At 35.7% G+C, this 19600-nt stretch overlaps 1 protein-coding gene across 5 annotated transcripts in view; it reads left to right on the forward strand.

Annotated features, from left to right (window-relative positions):
* Nucleotides 1-2957: 2957 nt before the first annotated feature.
* Nucleotides 2958-19600, forward strand: part of LOC121379967 (SUN domain-containing protein 2-like) — a 41990-nt gene continuing 25347 nt past the window's right edge. The window contains exons 1-8 of one of the 5 annotated variants that reach the window (XM_041508667.1): nt 2958-3213; nt 11006-11119; nt 12513-12545; nt 13067-13314; nt 13988-14398; nt 15687-16049; nt 17579-17602; nt 18700-18795. In XM_041508667.1, coding sequence (XP_041364601.1) covers nt 3179-3213; nt 11006-11119; nt 12513-12545; nt 13067-13314; nt 13988-14398; nt 15687-16049; nt 17579-17602; nt 18700-18795 — 1324 coding nt within the window. In that variant the 5' untranslated portion in view covers nt 2958-3178. Of the gene's footprint in view, nt 3214-5607; nt 5718-7023; nt 7186-11005; nt 11120-12512; nt 12546-13066; nt 13315-13987; nt 14399-15686; nt 16050-17578; nt 17603-18699; nt 18796-19600 lie in introns of those variants that run through there. The other 4 variants (XM_041508669.1, XM_041508666.1, XM_041508668.1 and 1 more) reach the window with 4 other exon arrangements.

Below are 19600 nucleotides of genomic sequence, written 5' to 3' on the forward strand. Positions count from 1 at the left end.
TTTCCTCGTTATTGGAGAATGAAATATACTGTGGTCTTAACCTGGCGATCACATTCGTCACTCGTTTGAGAACCGTGCATACGGTCGTCTGAGAAAGTCCATGGAGGTCGGCCATGGTGAGCTGGAATCCCCCTGTTGCATAAAACCGCAATGCAAGTAAGACTTGAAGTTCGCAAGGGACTGCATGATTCCTACGTGTTGGCTGTTCTATGTCAGTTACAACGCGAACTGTATTTTTGCTCAGACGAAATCTCATTCGAAAACACTCGTAAGACAAACAGTCAAATGGATTGTCACGATATCTGAAAACACGCTCTCGTCTGATTGCACGGTTGTAGTTGATATCCTGAACACATTGAAGATGTTGTAGTTGTTGGAGTACGTCCATGTTTCATGTCCCAAAATGTTGAAGCGACTGAGTCCAAACACGTGATTGAGTTAGACGTACCTCTTCATTGTTTTAACTAAAACGTGTTTTAGGATATTTTAAAACATGTTTTAACATTAAAATACTTTTATAAATATGGATGTAAAAACATGTTTTAGTAGCAGTGTTTTAAAGTTAAAACATATTTGTAAATATTTATTTTTCTTAAAACACTGTTTTATCTTTTTGAAACACGTTTTTACGTTAAAACACCTTTATAAATATGGGCCTATAAGTTTTATAAGCATGGTCCCTGGCCACCAATCAAGGCAATCTTCTATTTACGGTATTTATGGTATTTATCTGCTAGTAAATGAAATTATTTAGTTGGGGTTTTATGGGGGTGGGGGCATATATTTGAAAGTATGTTTACATTTGAAAGCAAAAGTTAATGAATCATTTTGGCGGGTAGCAACCATTACGCTAATTTGAGATTGCATCTTTAATTCAAAGAATTTGGTTCGACGTAAAGCAGATGAACCAGTCTAGCGGACGTTTTTCCCCGATTCGTTCTAGCTGAATGCAGCCTATTGTCACATTTTTTGAAAGTAGCTTTTTATTGTTTGCGATTATTTCTATATATGTGAATTTTTGTCATTGTTATGTCAGTAAAGTGTTGTAGTAAAAGCTGTTTGTTTTCTTTTGCTGTGGAGAATACATAATAGTATAAATCACAACACAACTAGAGTTTTGACTTGCTCTGGAAAAATATATTTGATATAAAATATTATTTTCTTCAGTTTTACAAACTAATTACCTAACTTACAATAAAAGATAAGTACTGTGAAATATCAATCATAACTACTATGTAAAATACCAATGATAAGTCATGCTTAAAATTAGAAAAAAAAGGATTATAACAACGTTTGTACCAAGTACTACTATGTAATACCACTGTGTGTAAACAGTGGCACGTTCATTGCTCCGCCCATTTGAAGGAACGATCCAATGGAATGGCTTCTAACCTATTTCGTCCAACATCAGACCGGTACTGGCACCTATCCAGAGCGAGTACAATGGGTGCCTGTAAGGTCACTACCCCAGCATCGGATCCCTCTCACTAACCACTAATCCACTGTCCTGGACAGACATTCCAGATAGCTGAGGTGTGTGCCCAGAACAGCAAGCATGAACCTTAATTGAATAGAAAGAAATGATTTATTTAACGACGCACTCAACACATTTTATTTACGATTATATGGCGTCAGACATATGGTTAAGGACCACACAGATTTTGAGAGGAAACCCGCTGTCGCCACTACATGGGCTACTCTTCCGATTAGCAGCAAGAGATCTTTTATTTGCGCTTCCCACAGGCAGGATAGCACAAACCATGGCCTTTGTTGAACCAGTTATGGATGACTGGTCGGTGCAAGTGGTTTACACCTACCCATTGAGCCTTGCGGAGCACTCACTCAGGGTTTGGAGTCAATATCTGGATCAAAAATCCCATGCCTCGACTGGAATCCGAACCCAGTACCTACCAGCCTGTAGACCGATGTCCTGCCACGACGCCACCGAGGCCGGTTTTAATTGAATAGAACCACGAACTAAATATAAATGGAATAAAATGATGACACTAATTAACTAAAATTATTACCCCATAATTGGATGTTCAACATTAAAACATATTACATGTACACTGTAAAAGAGAAAAAAAAGTGTTTTGTTTAACGACACCACTAAATCACATTGATTTATTAATTATTGGCCATTGGATGTCAAACATTTGGTAATTTTGACATATCTTCGAGGAAACCCGCTGCATTTTTCCATTGGTAGCAAGCTGGAATCTTTTATACGCACCATCACACAGACGTGATAGCACATACCATATGACATTTGATATACCAGTCGTGGTGCACTGGCTGGAACGAGAAATTGCCCAATGGGCCCATCGATGGCGATCGATTCTAAATCGACCATAAGCAAACACTTTATTACTGTTCTACGTCCCGCCTCGATCGATAGAGAAGCCTTTGTAGTTGCAGTAGGTCTCCCCATCCCCTACCCCTGTCTCTTTCTTTCTCTACCTTTGTCTCTCTCTTTGTCCCTCTCTCTTGTTTGCCGAGTGTCAAAATAAGTTATTAAACCATGTTACGCCAATTTAAAGTTCAAACTAAATTGATTAGTCTTACACTAAAGTGTGCTATTTAATTAGGTGTCGTTAAATATTTGAAATTTCTTTCCAATCCATTTTTTTTTCTTCATATACATGTAATAGGACAGGAATGTCCTTTGTTTTGCACTGGAGACCCCCCACCCCACCCTTCCGACCCTTATGACCATAGCTTATGGGTCTTCTTTTATAGGTATTATCGTTATTTCTTAAAATTATTAAATTCACCAAGGCTTGACGTATAAAATAAAAGCAATTATTCTCGCCTTCTAACAAGTCGCGCCAGTAAGAACCGCTATTTAAAGCAGCTTTTTATGTGTCAAGTCGAGCGCGGTTTCCGTTACGCATGACGAAGCAAAGGATTGGTGTCGGCTGCTTCCGAGTAGTTTGAAAACAAACATTTTATTTGTGAAAATAGGACACGTCTTGTAAAATATAACATGTTCCAGCTGTACTCCGATGACAGACACTGGCAGCTAAAAGTATGATATATAATGGTTTTGAATTTCAGTGTTGCTGTAGCGTCGATGGAAAGAAAGGCATACAAGATGTTACTGTAGTAGTTCGTTTTGAAACAACAGTGTTGAATGTACTTCGATCGTGGCGACTAGCGGATGTGGAATTAATCATTAATGAAATTACATCCAGTAAACACAGAGAAAATAAGGTAAGTGTGTATGTAATATATATATAAATATATATATATTTTTTTTAATGTATACTTTCTAAAAGTTTACTTCGGTCGAACAAATTAGGCTACGCCAAATGTGTTGTCCAAACTCGAACTGTATACTACGACCGCTCTGCATCTTTTGAATGTCGTAATCAGGTCAAGACTATCAACAGTCTTTCGTGTGGATTTCGTTCAGCGGTAAAACACCAGCTGATCATTGGGGATCGATGGAATAATACAAAAGAGTTAAGTAGTGTGAAGTATTTTCTTCCATTACACTATCAGACAGGAGGTGCTTGCGTCGAAGGATCGAATCACCTCGGTGGATCCATTCAGCTGATTTGTTTTTTTTATTACAACCAGTGCACCACAACTGGACCGTGGTATGTGTTTTTTTGTCTGTTGGAAAGTGCATATAAAATATCCCTTGCTGCATTAGAAGAAACAAATATAGCGGGTTTCCTCTAATGACCGAGTCAGAATTACCAAATGCTTGACATCCAATAGCCGATGATTAATTAATCGATGTGCTCCAGTTGTGTCGTTAAACAAAACAAACTAACTTTTAACTAGTGTGCAGAGATTTTAGCGGGGTGGGGTCTAGACTGACAAACGACGTTTATAGGAATCCCTCGGATAATATAGTTGGGGGGGGGGGGGGGGGTGCTTGAGCTGGATGGGGGGGGGGGGGGGGGTGACCACGAACCCCGCACACGCGCCTGTACTACTGGTTTATCAAGTTAAGCCTCGAGCTCGGCATTTGCTCAAGGTTTATCTTGAAACGTCCCTAAATCTCTTTTGGATATTTAGGCACGTAACAGTATCTTGAACCACTGCACTATATAAGGGACTGGAAGTAATTAGATTGGACTGGAAGTAGCCTGGTGGTAAAGCGTTTGCTTGGTGCGCTGTCCCTCTAGGATCGATCCCCGTCGGTGGGCCCATTGGGCAATTTTTCGTTTCACTCATTGCCTCACAACAAAGCAGTGGTATGTGCTATCCGGTCTATGGGGTGGTGCATATAAGATATCCCTAGCTACTATTGGAGAAATGTAGCGGGTTTCCTCTCTAAAACTATATATCAAAATTACCAAATATTTGACATCCAATAGCCGATGATTAATAAATTAATATGCGCAGCTCTAGTAGTTTCGTTAAACAAAACAAACTTTAATTTTATATGCATTATACGTATATATATGCATTTTGAGACGTGTGTGTGTGTGTGTGTGTGTGTGTATCGGAATATTGGCCAATATATATATATATATATATATATATATATATATATATATATATATATATATATATATATATACCGTCAAATTCCTATCAGAATATTGGCCAAAATGTTGAGTCATCTTTAGAAATTGTAATTTTCAAATATAATATATCCAGCGCTTAGACCAGTGTGTGTGTGTGTGTGTGTGGGTGTGTGTGTGTGTGATTACTCTACTTCCCTGCACGCCTGGCTAGACATCACTTGTAAAATTCCCTGCACACAACGTGTCTGGTAGTGTCTTGTCAGAAAATATTGGGTGAAATATTAATTCGCTATTCAACTGGGAGGGCGACATGCATTATTTGCCGTTTGGGGGTTGGGTATGTGTGCAGCTCTTATTCGGTGTAGTAGGTTTATGAACTAATTCGTATGTGGAATCGACTTCTATCAATCATGTTCTACAAGAAGCTACAATTGGCATAGACCACCTCCAAAAAAAAACGAAAAAAAACCCCGCGTTTTTGCTTCGTGTGCTATTTATTGTCTTGAAGTATTCTATAGTCTTTCCCATCCTACAAAAATGTTTTTGTAAATAATTTCTGTCTGGTTTGATGTGAAAAGAAAAGTAAAAGTGTTTTGGAAATAACAACAACAAATATACTATTTTTGTGTGCAATTTAGAAATCAATTGTCTCAGAAATAATAAGTTGTAATAAATTATAAATTCCATAGTATGAAAAAAAAAAAAAAAAAGGCGTTCCCTGTGGGACGAACTATCGCTTGTTACCAATCCGCACAGGGGTGGGAGTCTGGACTGTAGCGACCAATGTTTACAGGCGGGTCGAGTCATGCTCCCACAGAAAATATATTGATAAAAATGAAAACTGCTTGGACAGGGAAGGGTTTCGACTCCCGAAACCCTTCCCCAGCACACGCGCCTTGTAGATCATCTTCGAGCCTGCCTTCTCGTCATAACTTCCTGTAGGCCTATATGAGATATCCATGGGGCATCTCTCACTTTTTTCTCTCTTTTTTAATTTTTTGTATTTAATTAGTTATAGTGAATTTCTGGAGTGGAAATACCGAAATGTTTTCTTTGCAATCGTCTATAGACTATTGTACTACCTATTATTTGTTTCTAAATTAATGACGTTCATCACAATACACGATGACGTCATTAAAGTCCGCGTAATTTAAAATATTTCAAGTCCATTGTAAATGTATTAATGTATTTATGTATTAAACCATTGTAAAAGAGAAATGATAGCTGATACAGGTAAGACTTACACAATATTTGATGTAAAATCACACGCTTTCCACATTTTGAAAAAAAATCGCCTTCTGTGAAGCAAACGGTTCCTCTAAGGGGTTAAACGTCCATTGATACTTGATCCAACCGGCAATGGCGAAAAACTGTTATAAACCATTCTGAAATTAAACTCATTAGAAACCAAAATTAACGATATATTTTAGAAAGATACTTGTCTCTAACCCACGTTTCTGTCAAAATAAGCCCATTTTAATCATATCCAGTTATAGCCAGTAATGTTTTGTATAAATGTGCCTACGCAATAGTAACGTGTTTAGGCCTACCGTGTTCATTTTAACCTTGTAGCAGTTAAAGGTACAGTCATCTAAAAACATATGAATGGTACGGGCCTTTGACAATTGAAAATTGGCGAAACCATTTATGGGTTATACAAAAATAAATTCAGGTATTTCAGTTCGTTTTTGCGTAACCTGTCATGACCATGCCAAAAAAGATGTTCAAAATTTGATGCACGAACGAAAAATGGGTTCGTAAAACTAAGATTTACGCAAGCAACACGCAAGAAAACTGTTTTTTTTTAGCCATTTTCACAGGTCTTCGATACTTATACCTTGCGCATATGTATGGGTAGAGTTTTTGAGATTGAAAACCCCTGCTGTACAAGCACATTTTCTTTTTACTCATGACTCGACCCCCCTCCACCCCCCCCCCCTTCCAATAAGCTTCGGTCGCCACAGTCGATTTAGACGTCCCCCTGCTAAAATTCCTGCACACGCGCCTGCTTGTAGTTTTGTTTATTCGATGCCCCAATGTAGCTTAAAGTCTTGGCGTGACCGTTTAATATAAATATGTATAAATGCAGCCGGAACGCAGCTGGTGTCAATGATTCGAACTTACGCGGCAGCCGTAGAAGATGCAAAACCCGGACCGCACGCACGCACCGCATACATGATACAGTGTAAATGAAAGTGTATTTTGCACCCAGTGCCTAGAAGAAAAAAACCTGGCATTCGTTCCTAAAGTATGAACTATAATGTTAAGCAGCCATCTATGAAATATTCTAAAACGGCCTGTTTAGATAGATGGTTACTAAAAAAAAGTATATATTAGTGACGACAATTTTTACAAAAATTAGCAACAATCGGGTACATCTCAAACGGTAGACATTTTACGAAAATACCCGAACATATGTTCCGAATGCTTCCGAACAGATGCAACCAAGCAGATAGGTGTGTCCCAGTTTCCAAAAATAACTCCCAAATGTGACGCTTCACAGTTGAATTCTCCATGTTGCATTTGCGGTCTAAAAACTGGCGGTTTTTAGTTTGCGTTGTTTCACCTGATGGCCACAGGTAATCGAATGTCGGAGGACGAGTAGCTACAGTTTCCAGTCTGTGTTTTACTGAGGAACTATGTCCTCGTCATCATCAGTGGCGAGAACGGCTACTTCTCGCACCGTCCAGAAGTCAAAAACGTGAGTGCAACACTGCTCGTTTGTAAACAAACCTGATAACCGTCATCTTGGTAACAGGTAGCAATTAGTGATTTACGTAACATTTGAACTATTTGGAACATATGCAGACTTCTAGCCTTGTAGATACATGCATTTGAGTCAGTAAAAAAGATTGCAGGTCATTTGGTACCTGATTGCAGTTATTTGGTACCATAGTTATTTTGCACCGTAGTCGGTTGGTACCACATGTTTTGTGTTAATTTTAAAGGGACATTCCTGAGTTTACTGCAATTTTTAAGATGTTATCGAGGAACAGAGACTTTTTAATGATTGTAATTACGTATCAAGTATATTTTTCTACATAAAATATTAGTGGCTCTATATTAAATGTTATTCTGATTGTTCTAATATTTGTACTAGGTTAAATTTCATTTTATTTCCTAAAATGTTTTTTTTGTACATACGAAATTATTTGAAGACAAAATCCAATTTGGGCTGCTTACAAATATTAAGACGACTAGAAACACATTGAATATACAGACACTGATATTCTAAACAAGAAACTATATTTAATATGTAAGTTTAATCGCAAAAATATTTTATTAGTCGGAAACATCTTACAATGCAGCAAACTCAGGAATGTCCCTTTAAGATTTGCCACTGACAAGGGGAGGGGGATATTGCACAGATGCAGTACACTCACTTAGCATGTGATTGTTTATAGGATTGTTAACAATCAATGGATCTACATTTTTATCCCATCCTAATTGCGTAAAAAGTGTTTGTTCTGTTCCCTCCAAACAAGTTTTGTTTTATTTAACAACACCACTAGAGCACATTGATTTATTAATTATCGGCTATTAGATGTCAAACATACAGTCATTTTGACACAGTCTTAGAGAAGAAAGCGGCTACATTTTTCCATTAGTAGCAAGGGATCTTTTAAATGCACCATCCCACAGACAGGATAGCACATACCACAGCCTTTGATATATCAGTTGTGGTGCACTGGCTGGAATGACACTCCAAACAATGATGTACCAATGATAATTATGATCGAAAATTGGTCACCAGGGATCGTTCAATGTGAAGATTGATTGTAATGATCCATAATTGATTGTCGCAGGAAAATGTACATTTTGTTTGACAGAATTTGAGAGTTGCAAGTGTCTTTTGATTGCAGTAGCCTGTATGTAGTATTACAAGTACATAAGCTGGGTTGCAAATTATATAATTTTCTTTTGTGGCTGGTACTAGTGGTAGCAGGGTTCGAATTTCATCGCAACACTGACAACAATTGCTGTAGGTGCCCTTCTTACTTGTTGTTATGCCCCTAAAATCTTACGGTGTTGATGGCAAGAAAAATGTTGAGCTGTCTTACCAGGTTTGCCACTGTGCCCTTCGGAATTTTTTTTTTTTAAATCTAGCATATTATTATTTAGAAATGACACAAAATGTAACATAAAAAATCACATCTAGCGAAGTCAGGCTGCTTGATGACACATGAAGTGAAAGATTAGTGATACCAGGATGTAAAACAAAATGTGCTAAAATGCCCATAAATAGATAAAAATAACATTATTTACATCAGTTTAAGTTGACGACATTTATAATATATTCTTTGTGAATTACCCATTAGTGATTTCAGACATCATATTTATTAACCAATATATCTTTTTGACTTGGCAAGATGATTGGGACTAAGTGGTCACAAACAAGCTTCATTCTGTCCTGAGAGTGGCAGTCCTTCTACAGGCAGTGCAGGAAGGATGAAGTAGTCTTGTGCCGTGCCTGCATATTTGACGCATTTGTTTATTTTAATCCTTTAGTGCCCAAGTATTCAAAATAAATACACAAAATTATCATATTCATTCAACTTATACAGGGCTCAAAACTCGCCAAAATATATGGCCCAAAAATAACAGTGGATGTTTGCAAATTATGGTAAGCGAACCACGCACAAGATTTTAATGTGGAATAAATATATGCAATACATACATGTATATTAATAGTGGCTCATATGTTATAGCTCTAAAGAAGATTGAACAAATATTATTATTTGGGCGACCAACATCATTATTTTATAATATTTAAGTCGCCCAAACTGGACATTGGTCGCATTTGGCGACCTGGCCACAGGCTGTTTCAAACCCTGCTTACAGGTGTTAGTGTACATTGAACACTTCCATGTTGAATTGTGAATTTTCATAAATTTGTATATACTTTTAATAATGTTGCATAGCTGCTACACTGGGCATTTAACTGGGTTATTAAGCTGTAAAATACATTATTATGGCATATATCTATATCAAAAATAAACATCCAAGACCATAAGGTGAAATAATTTTTGTCTCAGAAACCTGATAGAACATAAATTGCCTTTGTGCCCCTCTTTTGAAGGAAATGTTTGCCTTTGTGCCAACTTGCTTTGGTGCCCTAAGTTTTGTTATTAAACCAAAGGCAACACTTGCTTTCCACACCCATGGTAGGTATCAAAATATTTGCATCACACCTTTTCATCCACATGCTTGGTTTCTGCCAGACATTTGTTTGGGTTTTTGGGGGGGTGGGGGAGAGGGTAATGCAGTTGACGGTGGTATTTCAGGGTGGCATCCCCCATAAAAGAGAAGTAATTTAGGATCACTCATATTGTCCATCCATCTGTGATACATTTATCTGACTGTTATCATGTTTAAAAAAAATATATTTCCGCACATCAATCACAAGAATACTTTGCAAAATTATCAGTCTGCACTATCAAACAGAGGATACCTGTTTATTTGTATTTGGCACTTGCCATGATCACAGTTCTTAATGTTTTTTTCACTACCACAATTATCTAAAAAGAAAAATTTAAATGTTCAAACATATGCGATGTACTTCACTTTCTCTATTGCAGAACACTGGACATTTTTTTATATTATAGTTAGAACTGTATTTACTTATTCATAACATATCCTTACAATATGTATTACGACTGTAAGGCAATGATTCAAGGCTCCCCAACCGTGACACTGTCTGTTTGATCTGGGGGTAATAATAATTGAAAAAAGCACAGTTTGTAATTGTCAAATCTCATTTTCACCAAAATGGTGAAAGCATACATTGTATGTATCAGGTAACTAAGCCCACATAGAGTACTAAATTAAAAATGATGAATCCAATCAATGGAATAGAGTGATATATTTATATCTAGATAATCTCTGTTCACCATGCTAAATAAAATTGTATATTCCTTACATAATGTGTCATCCTGCTGTACATATAAAAATAATAGTTTTTATAATCAATTAAAGCCAACATTAATCATACAGTCATTAATTTTGTCAAAATGTCAATTAAAATAATTAAAATCTGCAAAAACATGTGGATATGGTTTTGGGGATGGCATTTTACCCGTTTTACCCTCTGACAGAAACCCTGAACATATGATCATTTCTTGAACAGCCTTCACACTCACTTAGGCATCTAAGAATTGAAAACTTGTGTATCCCATTTATGGATCACACACCAATAAAAATGTAGGTAACTTAATTCCTTTTTTAATAACGCATTATGCCCTTTGTAAATGATGTTCTAAATTTAATGTGCAAATGAACAGTAGGTTATGCATAAATAAATTTGCATGAGAGAGGTCACACCTAGGCTCCCACATACAGGACATCACATACCACAGCACTTGTTGGGACAGGGTAAAACCCAATCAGGGAATGCGTCCACTGCCTGAAGTGGTTTGATCCTAGCTACCACGCAAGCACCTTTGAACGGAGCTAGATTCCGCCACTTTCATGAAATATAATGCTAGTTGTTAATTCATGACTGTTGTTCGTTACTGTTTCAGGGAAAACAGGAGTTTGTCATTCACCACCACTAGAGAAGAACACGTCAGTCAGAGTCGTCGGTTAAGCAGTTTATTCAACATTGAAGATTACCTCAAGGATGAGGATTTTGATTTGTAAGTTCAAGACTAATTATTTGATAGTCATTTCAAGTTGCTGTACATACATCTTCCATACATCTTGACTTCTTTGTGTTATAATATAATAATATAATCCAGTATACAAGACACAAGATTTCAGTTTTTGTGGGAAGCACCTTTTTAGTTCCATGCCCTATGACCATTGGAACCTGTATCACCTGTGAGAAACTTAGTTTTTCAGTAATCATAGTAATAGTGGATCATAAATTACATAATGTGTAACAGACTTTTGGTTCCATTTTTTTTGTTGCCAATATCAGGGTTCGACAAATCCACTAGATGCACTGCTTCTAGATTATGGTAGCCCCACTCCCATGGCTAGTGATATTCAATGTTGGGCTAGTAAATAACTACTATTGCCATGCCCGACAGCTAGTGAAAACCATTTCTCAAATGTTGCAGTTAAGTCTATTTTGTAACTATGAATATCCTGACCCTACCCCAACCCCCAGTGTTTTAAGCTCTATCTCCCCCTTTAGGTGACATATCTGATTATTACTATTATTTAGTCAAATTGTATTAACTTAAAGTCAACGCTAGCTCTGGGTATGCAAAACAAAATCGCCAAATGTTCTTTTAAACTAAAACAAATTGCAGACATCAACCATTTTTTTTTTTTTAATTCAATTATTACATAAAATAATTCCGCAAAAAAAAAAAAAAATTCGCCAACTGCTTTCAAAATTCGCAATTGGCAAATTTGGCGAGTGCCAGAGCTAGCTCTGAAAGTAAAGTAGGGTTAGTGAATTTTTAATCATGGCTAGTAAATTTTTATAATCACTGATCCCATGGCTAGTGGATTTAAAACAAATTCTAGAAGTCCTGCTAGATGTCTGTGCCAGCTGATGAATTTTTGGTCTAGGTTAGTGGACATTACCACCTGTATTACTATAATATATAGGGCACTAGCCACAGCTTCTGTGACAGCTAGTGACCCTCTCAAACATTTGTGGAACACTGCAATATAACTTACTGGAAAATATTGTTTCAGTGAAATCTTGTGACTTGCCGTACATGTACACATGTATGCAACCGTATTTACATTTTTATTGTTATAGATGACATTAAACAAAATAATCTAGGCTGATTGACTTGTAAGTGTCTCGACAATTTCTCTCACATTGTTATCAAGCTACATGTACCTGTAATTAGTTATGTACAATGTAGAACCCAGTTACGTTCACAGGAATTGAAATAAGCAGTGTGTCTGGTAACCCATGTTCACAAAAAATACATTTATATTTTCATTATTGTTAATGTCAAATCCTTTCTTTTTTTTAAAATATAAATTGTGTTGGAAACAGTATGCTACTTTTGGGGATATTTGTACATCAAATAGATCTGTACATATTTTTATTTTGTTTTGTAGAAGACCGAAAACTGACTACACATATGCATATAGGTAAGTTCAGTTGGTTCAGCTAGATGTGAGAAAAATTAATTAAATTAATTAATTTATTTAGTTTATTTATTTGTAATTTATATTAGTTAGTATAATATCTCATAATATTAGTCAAATAAAAGTGTTATCAGTCACTTGTGAAACAACAGCCTTTTTTTCCCCATTGTTTAATAAGTTTATTTTCTTACTAGTACTACAGCGTAGTACCGAAATAAATTAATAACAATAATTTTATTTGTATCCTTTAATTAAGTACATATATTTCAACAAGACAAAACCTCATGTTAAGCTGTTGTATGTCAGAAATCGATTGAATTTAGAAAATATATTTTATAATTCTCTTAAATGTAAATTTTTAAATTGGCATATTTATTAATGCTACATGTATTTTGTTCTGTTTTTCTGTTCTTTTTCCCATACTAAGAAAAACAGTTATGATCACTAGACATTTAAAAAAAAAAAACATGACATGTTACTTGACAATGTACAGTTCCTTGATTTATTTAATTTTTTTGTTGCAGTGGTAGCTATTGTAGATCAAAACCAGACAAAGACGTGGTGAGTCCCAACATGTCACGTCGAAGATTGCGTGCTCGGGAGAGTATGTCGGAGGACCTGAGCAGCGTGTCACGGTCGTCATATCTGGATGAGCAGAATATGTCACGGTATCGCAATGAAGAGCTGTCCGATGATGAACTAATGGAGTCGGCAGATGAACAAGATTTTTTGCAGTTGTATCAGAGAGACAAAACGCTTTCAGGATACCGAGGTAGGAAACATAGGGCCAAATTTACAAAGCCTGTTTTTCACCTAGAAGTGCGATGTAAATTCGGTCCGATTATGATCAAAATAACTATTTAATAATAATTTTTTTGTTTCAGTTCTGATCAGCTATATAATATGTAATTTTTTTAATGTAATTAATTAATTTACAATTAGCAGTTGCTAGGGTTTTTTAACATTTACTTTAAAAATATGGCCACTTTGACACAAAGCAGTTTAAGTGATCAATAAGTAACCGTACAGATTATCTGTCTTGAGTGAATGAATTTTGGAAATCTGAGCCTTTACAACATTTTTTACAAGTTAAAGATAATCCATAACTCTTTGAAGCAAATTGGTTACTCTCTAACTACACATTATTATTTTTAACAGTTTTTTAATATAAATTATCTGCTATATTATAGGAACAAAGCAGTTCCATAAGTCTTTATTTCATGAATGAAACTAAAGTTCCGGCCATAGTGAACAACCTACTAACCAGTGTCTTTTTAAAGCCAGCCAATCAGTTTATTGGCATAGATGTCCCAAAAGTCTTTTTTCAAAACATACTATTTAATATTTTGACTACTAACAAAGACATTGATTACTAATGAGCTGTGAAATTTGTTAGATGCCTTGTGTTAGGAGTTTGTCGAGTACTTGTTCCTTGTCTTCCACAGTTGCCCGCACCTCAGACGGGATGGTGTTGCGTTCTGGAAGCCATTTGCATAAACTTTCTTCTGTGATCCAACAGCATGAATTTAACACCATTGACTTCAACAAAACTTTCTCACCTGTTTACATGAATGAAAACATTAACAATAAAAACAAAATGGAAAGATATTCGCGAGACAGGAACCAGAACCAAAGCCCCGCCCAGTCTCGGAGTGTCTCGAGGTCCAGTGTCTATAGCAATAGCTCGTACGGCAGTGAGACGGGCAAGGAAGTGAGACGAACTCTTGCCAAAGAGTTCAAGGAATCGGGGCGTGAAAAAGGAGCTCACGAAGAGTCTGAAAAGGGCTGCAATAAACGGCAGAAGGCAAACCCAAGTCCGTGGTCTCGTGCCACTTCTGTAGTGAGCCACATGCTTGGTAAGCACTTGTTAAATGTTCCAAGTGTGTTCTTTTTTGTTTGTGAATTATATGTTCATGTAATTTATACTATTTGTTTTTATGGCCATCCTTAAAAAACCCCCCAAAAACTGGTTTGTTGTAATGCAATGCATCATTTTAGCTTGAGGTGATAAAATAAGTTCTTTTAAGTTAAAAAGAAAAGAAAAGAAGAATTGTACACATAATTAAATAATGAAGAAGAAAATACCTTTAAAAGTTTACAAAGATTTTTTTTTTTTTTTTTAATTTGGCCTAAACATGTCAGGACTGGTCCTGGAGTTTGTCAACATTCCAAACCCAAGTTTATAAAAAGGCATGTGGGTCTTTGTCTGCAGTTTTCCACAATAATACAATAACAAAGTTTAGTTTCTGCCCATGAAAATGGACACTTGAGTTAATTTAATCTACAAGCCTGGAACATATTTGGAAATGCCATCTAAAAATAACTATCTAGCTTGACTCGATAACCATTACTTCTCAGACGAACGTGCATTTTTAGAATTACAAAAAAATGCATTTTGCGGTATTACAAAAATCTGGATGACTAAAACCACTTCAGATGTACGAAGATAAATATATTCTACATAAAAAAAATTCAGTACTTCTAATTTAAATGATCAAAAACAGATTTAATAGTGAAAAATATGCAGTAGTGTTTAAAACTATGTCTGTCCCTTTAATGAAAGTGACTATTAATATTGTTGGATGAATTTTCAACAGATGGTACCTTCAACTAAATTTTTTAATTTATTTATTGGTGATTCAAGGTTAGCAATAGCTTACTTTTTAAAGTAATTACTACAGGGTACCTTTAATAACTGAGTTTCACAAATATTTAACATTGTGAATTTTACCTTTTTAAACAATTTAATGGGGTCTTACATGCTGCATGTATTGTCCTATGTTTTCTGCATAATTCTAGGGCCAGTCCTGGACGTTGCATGTTCTTTCATATTTCTGTTTTATGGACCAACTGTTGCCTGTAATAGTACAGATGTTTATTGAAATAATTATAAATGAAATGCTCAGATTGAGAGATGGGAGCAAAAATGTATGACAACGAAAAAAAACCCCATTATAATATTTTTAAATGCCTTGTGTTGTTGGCTGTTTAATATGTTTCATGTAATCTGTATGAATTCATTCTATTAACCAGCTTTATTCTGTCAACATGTTTTGATTTCTTGTTGAATTTGTTTTGTTTTGTTTTGTTTTGTTTTGTTTATTTATTTATTTTTGTTTGGCATTTGTTTTTACTAATCTTTAGGATATCCATTAATCACAATGTACCAGATGTGGACAAGCATTACTGAAATGACAGAAATGACCACTCTCTTTGAGACAACTGGCATAGACTCGCACACAGATGGTTACTTATCTAGGTCTACAACGACAACATACACAGAAAACAAGCCAAAGCGTTATAGTGACGTTGGCACAAATACCGATGATACAAACCTACTTATTGACTCTGTAGACTATGGTGTGCGTTTGCAGACAGAACACCACTATCATAATCACGAATCAGAAAAATATGTCACGAGTCCTAGCATTTTAAAAAGTACCCCCGCTGCTGGCAAGTCTTCTTGGATTCAGAGAATAACGTCCACATTCACGACGGTCACTGATGGTCAGTATTACACCCCGATTTCTCATTGGCGGTTTAACCATGATCCATTGATTCAAGTGAAAACTGAAAACATAGACTTTTACAATTGATGCAATTATTAACTGGGAAAAACAATCACTGAGCATATGTGTAGTGGAGTCACAAGAAAGTATGCACATTATTATTTTGATTCATATCTACATGAATAAGAAAACCAAAGTGGTTGAGTTTTACTTGAATAGAGAATCATAGTTGAACTGTTGGTGAGAAATTGGATCTACATGTGTTATAAACCATTCTCTTGTAGTTCTTGCAGTTTGATTTTATACACCTGTCTGTACATAAATATGGTTTGTAAACTAATACATCTGTGACAGAAAAGGAACAAATTACATTTATCACAGTTGTGAAAGATGATTGAAATTAATGTTAAAAAACCATTTGTTTAAATCCTTCCCGGTAAAAATAACATTAGTAGGACTGAAAATTATGTATATTTCACCCATTAAAGATGTTTACATTGAAAAATGAACCTGTGCTTACAATTCATTGATGAAATTTACTTTCTACACTGTAACTTGAGGTTTGACTAATCAAGTAAAAGCCAATTCGTGACAATATTAATATATGTGGCTAAAAATACTATATGGATCATATCAACTAAGCTATGAACCCTAAACTTGAATACTACAACATCTCCAAAGTATTAACTGAAAAAAGTTGAACCTTTTGTGGCTAATTTTTATTAACAGGCTGTTTTTACAACTCCTTTAGTGTTGCAAAACATTATTTAGTTTTACAAGTACCCCATACATGTTCAAGTACACGTCTTAGGATACTTGACCCAGTGTTACTGAATGAGGGGGTGAGATTGGAGTGACAAGGCAGATTGTCTATAAATTGTCTGAGCACTCTCCACTTGGTGATGTCATATTCACAATTTGGAACTTGTGAATTCACGATATTAACGAACACCAAATGAACACATCATTATCACCAGTGAAAGGACTCGTAATATTACATGCGTTATCAAAAACATTCTTGTGCCTTTTGAACTTTGACCCAGTCAGATGTTATTAGGTATAGTCCTACCTGGACTTTAGATTTAACCTACATGTATCCTCCAATATTTTTGATATCTTGATATTATCATTTGTGTTTAGTCTTGACCATACCTTGATCTACATGTATCACTAGTATCTGAGCTGCATGTACAATAACATTTTCACACACATTTTATGAGTGTAACTACATGTGTTTTAGTAATTTTATTTCAATTTTGCAGTGAATTTTGTTTATACAGAACACAAGCTTTGTACTTGTTCTGTGTCTAACTCTAATAATCTTGTACCGTATGCCCTGATACTGTACATTTGTAATATGTAATATGTAATATCTATTTACTAAATGTTATTTTGTTCATAGGTCCTATTCTACTAAGGAATGTTCTCACATCTTTTAACGTAGTAGTATTTTAAAGGTTAAATATTGACTGTTTTGACTGATATGATATACTTCAAATGGAACCTTCTCTTTTTTTTTCTCCATAGGTTTGGATGATGATGACGTTTCAGGTATGACTCAGTCATGAATTCTCATTTGGTTAACCATTTTATCATTTATATACTTTGTGTCTGTATAGTGCATGGAACGTAAATTATTAATCAAACTTGAATTTATATCAAATGTCCCTAAAAGGGGGAGTAAAGTCAAATATGAGCCTTATGTGTTGGAAAGATGCACACCCAGACCACCAACACATACTGGCACTGTAAAAAATGAAAAACGTGTAATTTTAGAATTAATTAAAAAAAAGAAGTGATTATTTCTGCTAACTGCAGCCATTTTGTTTCTTTTTCATCGTGTCCGGTACTCTAGCTTGGAAGAAAGTGACGTCGGCTCCTACTAACTCCTATATGCACACTTACATCATGATTTATTGGTTTGCAAAGCCTCAGAGCAGTGCATATAATATTTACTTCGGCCTCGGTCAATTTTAATTTTTAATATTTTTTTTGCTCCATAAAACATCATATCGGTCTCCTCACAATGCCATAATTGTTTAATATCAACATTAAGTTGATTAATCTATTTACAAAAGAAACAAATCGGCCTGTTTGATGATACATGTATTAGATTAAATGCAGTCAATTGTGATGCCATTATCTTCGTTACTGCCACCTTTCAGAAAGTCTACCCTCGATTTGTTTTTACCTTGTATAAATAACTTGAAGAGACATTTTCTATACCTGAAAATGTACACAGAATCCCTCTAAGAGACTAGACTATACATACGGGTGCTGATTTCTAAGATTATTATCCATCTGACACCATCAGACAACCAAAGAGACCAAGTGAAAACTGGTTATTCTTGCATCGTCAGTAAACGTCAGTAAACTTCACTATTTATGTTGAAATGATTGTTTTTGGCAGGGTGTCAATAATGTATTGGCAAAATCACAGAACTGAAAGCCTGTTACCTATTGGCTTATAACATAATCAACCATCACCCTTATGTTCCCCATTCAATTTGAAATCCAGAGGGCTGAAGTAGTATACCGGTACTGATATTGAGGCATACATGTACCTTGAAAAAATTCAGTGAATTATTTACCTTGGTTGAGTACATGCTAATGCTCAGTACCGATTTGTGTGTGTTTTTCTCTTAAAGATTCTGACTCCTACAGCACCAGCACAGATGGATCAAGAAAGTCAAAACAAAGAGTTGAAAACAAAACAAAAAAAGGCATCAGGGAAAGATTCAGAGGTAAGGACTGTGACCTCGGGATCAGTTTTAAGTAAATAGCAGCTTGTAATTACAGTACCGAAATTTTCTTCAACGGACTGTACCTGCGTTTAGATCTGGTTTACTTCTCTGAATGTCAGTAGTGTACCAGTTGTAGTTTACCACTTCTGGAGGTTTTAACCATAATCATTTTTCATTTAGAATGAATTTAACTTTTATTGTTTCCAGAGAACACAAAATGGAATAACATTTATGTGTATTTTTAGGTCACTTGAGTCAAAGGCTCAAGTGGCAATTGACCTCCATTTTTTGTCATCCATTTTTTCGTCGTGCATCGTCCATCATTCTGACATCAAACCCATTACCCCAAACCATTCTCCAGCCCCAACCCACCCGCACACCCCAAAATATGGATATAATGCATTCCATGAGTCTGGTAGGTGGAGTCAACAATTTACTCAGATGACCGTTTAGACTCATGGGCCTCTTGTTCAACCTCTACAATTAACCAGGGCTAAAAATTTGTGCAAATCTCCGAATCCGATTCGCACAAGCATAAAACATCTGAATCTATTTGGTTTCGCTTGAAATATTTCAAATTTTTTATTAAATTGAATAATCAGTGAGTAAAACATTACCGAATAAAAATAAAAGCTTCAGTTTAAACTGGCTTCAAAAGCGTAGCATACATTTGAATCTGTGCATGTTCGAAACATAGTGGTTCATCGAGACTAGTCTGGCCTGGAGCCAAGCGGTGGTTGGCCCATTTCTATGAACTAAATTGCAAACGAAGAGAACCGAAAGGAACATGTTTGTTCCATTTTTA

Source organism: Gigantopelta aegis, chromosome 8, assembly GCF_016097555.1.
Source record: "Gigantopelta aegis isolate Gae_Host chromosome 8, Gae_host_genome, whole genome shotgun sequence".
In the NCBI taxonomy this organism is placed as follows: domain Eukaryota; kingdom Metazoa; phylum Mollusca; class Gastropoda; order Neomphalida; family Peltospiridae; genus Gigantopelta; species Gigantopelta aegis.